General features: G+C 39.4%; 1 protein-coding gene across 1 annotated transcript in view; it reads left to right on the forward strand.

The window, feature by feature from the left end:
- Nucleotides 1–6,056, forward strand: part of R3HDM2 (R3H domain containing 2) — a 91,665-nt gene that overhangs the window by 58,392 nt on the left and 27,217 nt on the right. The window contains exon 11 of the mRNA XM_006897672.1: nt 3,436–3,611. Within this exon, the coding sequence (XP_006897734.1) occupies nt 3,436–3,611 (176 nt within the window). The remainder of the gene's footprint in view (nt 1–3,435; nt 3,612–6,056) is intronic.

The raw sequence follows: 6,056 nt of genomic DNA on the forward strand, positions 1-6,056 counted from the left end.
AGGGATAATTTTACTTCCTCTTTGCCAATTTGTATACCTCTAATGTCTTTATCTTGTCTTATTGCTCTCGTGATTAGACTCTTATAACGGCAAGTGATCCAGACAATCATTGAACATATGCAGGTAGAGAATTTTTTAACATTATGAAAAATGAGAAAATATGCGTTCAGGAAGCCTGAGAGAACCCCAAACAGGATAAACTCCAAGACATAATAAAATTTCTAAAAATTAAAGACAGAATACTAAAAGCAGCCCAATAAAAACAGAGTTACCTTTAAAGGAGAACCAGTAAGACTAGACTCCATACTTTTTAAGAAGAACCATACTGGCATGAAGGCAGTGGGAAGACATAAATAAGCCTGATAATAGCCCTTCTCTCTCCTGATTCAAATAAAAACTGATTGGGATGATGGTTTTGTTTGGTTTCTGAGTGAGGCCTAGGTCCATATTATGTAGTATAATAGTAGCCTTCAAGATTATAAAGTCAGTTTGTGGAACTGAAGGAGTTTTTAGAGTTTAGCTGTTTGTAATTAATAACAGACGGTAATCACAATCCAGCAATAAAAGCCTAAAAGTATGTGGGACACCATTAAGAGGAATAACTCACATGTGATTGGAATCCCTGAACAAGAATTAATCCAGAAAAGCACAGAAAGAGTCTTTGAAGGTTTGCTGCTTGGAAATTTTCCAGACATCATGAAAAATAAGAAAATATACATTCAAGAATCTGAGCAAACCCTCAACAAGATAAACCACAACAAGCAAAACCTCAAGATACAGAGTTCCCAAAATTAAAGGCAAAGAATACTGAAAGCGGCACAAGAAAAAGAGAGTCACTTACAAAGAAGAATCAATGCAATAAGAGTAGTCTCCGCTTTCTCAGTAGAAACCATGCAGGTTAAAGGGCAGTGGAATGACATACCTAAAATACTGAATGAAAAAAATGCCAACCAAGAATCCTCTACCCAGAAAAATTGTCCATCAAATATGAAGGTGAAATTAGGACATTTCTAGATAAACAGAAATTTGTGAAAATGCAACCAGCTCTACAAGAAATCCTACAGAAAGATCTTTGCACCAAGAATAAACACAGAAAATAAACCTAAAGCAGCATATCTGGTGACATCATCCAGGAGCTTACCACCCAGACAGAGAAAGTATGTAACAGTGAGCTTGAGGATATACTGATGTTTGTAAGAATGATGTTGAATAGGGAAAGGTTAAGATCTGTTGTTCTGGGGGCACTATGAGTAATAGTCAACATGTTGTTAGGAGCCATCGAGTCTCTTGAGACCCTGTGTACAACAGCTCTGAAACCTGCCCTGAGCCAGTCTCACGAAATCAGACACACCATCTCCTATTGCCCCAGTTACTGTACCAATCTGTCTCATCCAGGGTCTTCCTTTCCTGGGCTGTCCCTCCACCCTTCCAAGCAAAGTGTACTTCTCCAAGGACCAGTCTCTCCTAGCCACATGCCCAAAAGTATGTGAGATGGAGCTTCAAAATCCTAGCCTCCAAGGAGAAACTTGGTTTCACCATCTCCAAGACAGACTTTTTTGTTCTTCTTGCTGCCAGTGGTATATTCAAGACTCGTCTCCACACTACAATTCAAACACATCCAACCCTAAAAATTAGGAAGCCATCTTTTATTTCTAAGGAGCATTCTGACTTTCTTTCTTCAAAAACATACTTGTTTGGGGGTTTTTGAGTCGATAGAATACTTGGTATTCTTTTAACAACACCATAATTCAAACATGTTAGTTCTTTTTCTGTCTTCCTTACTCAGTCGAACTTTCACATGTCTGTGTCCTTTGTAACATATTAGCCCACTGCATTGTGTTGCTTGATTTCTAGTCTGTTGCTTCCGGTGACATTTATTGTGGATAAAATGAAATTTTTGATAACTTCAGACTTTTCTCATTTTACCATGATGTTGATTACTGGTTCAGTAATGAGGATTTTTGTTTATGAAGTGTAATCCATAAGGAAGACTATAACCTTTGAACTTTGTCAGGGAATACTCCAGGTCCTCTTTGTTTTCAGCAAGGAAGGAAACTTTTTTGTTAATTCCTAGCCAAGAAACTGCATACATGGCTATCAGCCACGTTATTAAAGACTCACATGTTGCTGTGATACTGGTCAGATCTGATCAGATCTTGCAGACTAAAATGGACTAGGAAGCTTTCTAGTCCTGATCTAGACCTAGTGATCTGCTTTTGAAAATCAGTCAGCGTAAACTGTGTGCATCTAAAGAAATAAATAAAACTGTGGATTACAGTGGTCTCTGGGAAGGATGCAGAACCGGGCGGCAGTGTGTTCTCCTGTGCATGGGGTCACAGCAAACTGCAGCTAACAACAGCAAAATGTAGGAAACATTAATTGAATTTCAAATGTTAAACCAATTACATAGAATTTCTTTCGGGGATGTAAGATTTGTTTTAACATTTAAAAATCTATCATGGTATAGTATCCTTTGTTCTGTATTGCTGGATTTTATTTACTAAAATTTTTACATTTAGATTCATGAGAGATATTATTTTGTAGTTTTTGTGGATTTTATTTTTATGTCCATTATCAGTGAAATGTTATGTTAACCTTATAAAAGGAGTTAATTCTTTTTTTTTACAAAGTCTGTGTAAGGTTGATCTTATCTCTTTAAATATTTGATGTTGTTGTTAAGTGCCGTCGAGTTGCAGGAGACTCATAGCGACCCTATGAAGGAGAGTCCTCGACGCTTGGGTGCCTTTCATCCTCTCTCCAGGTTCATAGGGTTTCCGGAGGCAAACAATTATGAAGTGGATGCCACTCCTCCTTCCACGCTTGTTTTGATCAGGGAGCTCCACCCCATTCTCTGTCCCCATTGGGTAGCCAACCATTAACGCATTTGACACATCAGTGTCACAAGTGTTCAGCCTCACAGCAACCACAAGTGACCGCGGGACGGCAACTTGTACACCAGGGCTATACGACCTAGAGAAATATTTGATAGAATGTATTAATTGAAAAACTAAAGACCATCATGGTATAAGACCACTACTATAACAAGCAAAAGAGAGGTTTAAACACAGAATCCATTTTGGAAGATTAGCAGGGTTAAGAATGAAGGAAAGGGGGAAGTTAATAACTAGATAGTTGAGTAAAAGGAAAGTCAGTAAGGGGTTGATGAGGCATTGCAATTCATTATGTTTATCAATAGTAACTAATGTTACAAAACAAGTGTCTATAAATGATTATATGAAAACCAGTATGATTTCTAAGCCATCACTCAAGTATATAAAAACTTTTAAGATTAAAAAGATTAAGATTTTGAGGGAATGGTAGCAGAGGAATGAAGAAGAGGGCAGGCAAAGGCTAGAGCCCTGCAGCTAGGCTTTCCAGGGTTTGTGTGTTCACAGCTTGTGTTACAGCTCTTGGTGGATCTCTTCTTTTCTTTAGGTATGGTGCTAGGTGCCCCAGAAGTGTGCAACCAAGTCACCTCACCCCAGTCGATCCGGGGCCTTCTCCCTTGTACTCCTCAGCAGCAGCCACAACAGCAGCAGCAGCTTCCTGCTCTCCCTCCCACACCACAGCAGCAGCCGCCGCCACCCTTGAATAATCATATGATCTCACAGGTGAGTCACCACTTAGTGTTAGAGTCCTTCTGTTCTGATTGAAACAAACTCCGAAAGCACACTTGTTCAGTGGGTCGCAGAATGGATAAAGTTTTAAAGGCATGGCACTCTTTCCCCATCTCTCCTTTGTTAGTTGTGAAAAAAGAATAAAGGCAAAAGTTTGGTCAGAGTGCACTAATTCATCATCCTAGGAGTTTTTTATTTTTATTTCTTCCTCTTCTTCAGAAATGTTAACGGAACCTTTTACGTGATCCCACATTTCTGTTGTATATGCTGTGTAATTAACGAGCTTTTGCTTAATGTATCCATATATGGAAATTGAAAAGATGCCAACTCCTAATGCAGTTTGACTGAATGTGTTTATGTCATCAGACACATAAGAACATGGTTATATGCTATAGTTTGAGGGAGAAATCATAAAATTTAAGATTCTTGTCATACAAATGCTACAAGGCACAAAGATTCTAAAATAAACATCTTTGCTTCTCTTGCTAATAAACTCAACCCTTCTCATTGAAATCAAGTCAGAACAACTCATAGCTAACCCTCCAGGTGGTTTTCAGAGGCTGTAAATCACATAGGAAGAGATTGTCTCTCTTTCCCTCTTGGAGCAGCTAATTGATTCAGCTCTCACACCTTCAGGTTGACAGTACAAATCTTTACTCACTAGCCCCCTTGTGCTAATAAAAGACTGTGCTATTCAGAAATTCTTTTATGTATGTTGAAGTATTGAACAAAGGAGTGAATATTTTGAAGATTTGGAAACTAAGTTTCTCACTGTTGTAGATGTGAAATACAAATATGGAATGAGGGAAGAATCTTGTGTTGTTGGATTGAAATTGGACTAATATGAATTTATGGGTTTTTTCATATATAGATCTAGAAATAGGGATCTCTGGTAGCTTAGTGAATAGAAAGTTGCACTGCTAACCCGAAGTTGTGGTACCTCCCTGGCAGTTCAAATCTACCAGCATCTCTCAGAGAGAAAGGTGAGCAGTCTCCTCCCTTGTGATTTACAGCCTCTTAAAACCTGCTAGAAGGGCAACTCTGAATCACTTCCAACTTGATGGCAATGAGAGAGAGAGAAATGTTGTTGTTGTTGTTATGTGCCATGGAGTAGCCTGTGACTCATAGTGACCCTATGTTCAACAGCCTTAAGCCCTGCTGTATCCTGTGATAATCTTATTGTCTCTGGCACACCCATCCCTATTACCCCAGTCACTGAATCAATCCATCTCATTGAAGGTCCTCTCTTGCGCTGTCCTTTCACCCTCCCAAGCATGACATCCATCTCCGAGTTCTGATTCCACATTGCAACATGTCCAAAGAAGTATGTCAGGCGAAGCTTCAGAATCCTTGCCTCCAAGGAGCAGCCTGGCTTCACCCTTTCCAGGATGAACTTGTTTGTTCTCCTAGCAGTTCATGGTATATTCAATACTCTTCTCCAGCACCACAGCTCAAAGGCATCAATTCTCCTTCCATCATCCCTAGTCATTGTCCAGCTCTCTGACACTTTGCAAGTGATTGCAAAGACCATGGCCTGTATCATACACACTTTAGTCTCCAGACTGACATCATTGTTCTTCAGTACATTGGAGAGGTCTCTGACAGCTGCCTTTCCCAATGCAATTTGTCTTTTAATTTCCTGGCTTCTGGTACCAAGAGTGTTGATTGTAGAGCCAACCAAATTGAAGCTGTTAATAATTTCAGTCTCTTCACTATCTATCATGATGCTGCCAATCAGCCCAGTGATGAGAATGTTTGTTTTCTTGATGTTGAGCTTCAATCCATATTGAAGGCTGAAGGCTGAAGTCCTTGACCTTCTGCAGCAAGCACTTTCAGGTTGTCAGTTTCAACAAGGAGGGTTGTGTCATCTGGATAACGCAGATTGTTGATGAGTCTTCCTCCAATCCTGATGCCACACTTCTGCTCATAGAGCCCAGCCTCCTGGATGATCTGTTCCACATATAGATTAAAAAGATAAAGAGATAAGACACATCCTTGGTGCATACCCGTCCCAATTTTGAACCATGCAGTGTTTCCTTGCTCTGTTCTGATGACTGCCTCCTAGTCAAAGTATAAGTTTTGCATATATTTTATTTGTTTTTTAAAGGCTATATTTTTCCCGTGTTTCTATAGTGGTACCAACTAGAATTTCATTGAAGTTTTACTTCTGTGAAGACACCATACAAGTCGTTGTCATAAGATATAGGTCAGCTTCTAAACGGGCACCTTAGAGTTCTAAACTTAAAGATTACTTTAATACTCCAAGCAGAGCGGTGCTAAGTTAGCTGTGCTAATTTATTTCCCACTAAGAGGAAGAAAAGACCAAAATGGATGTCAGAAGAAACTCTGAAGATTGCACTGCAACGTAGAGAAGCCAAAGCACAAGGAAGAATCCAAGACACTAAAGAGCTGAACAGAAGATTCCAAAAGGCAGCACGG

This window comes from Elephantulus edwardii, unplaced genomic scaffold (genome assembly GCF_000299155.1).
Source record: "Elephantulus edwardii isolate Elephantulus edwardi_28Jun2011 unplaced genomic scaffold, EleEdw1.0 scaffold00212, whole genome shotgun sequence".
NCBI lineage: Eukaryota > Metazoa > Chordata > Mammalia > Macroscelidea > Macroscelididae > Elephantulus > Elephantulus edwardii.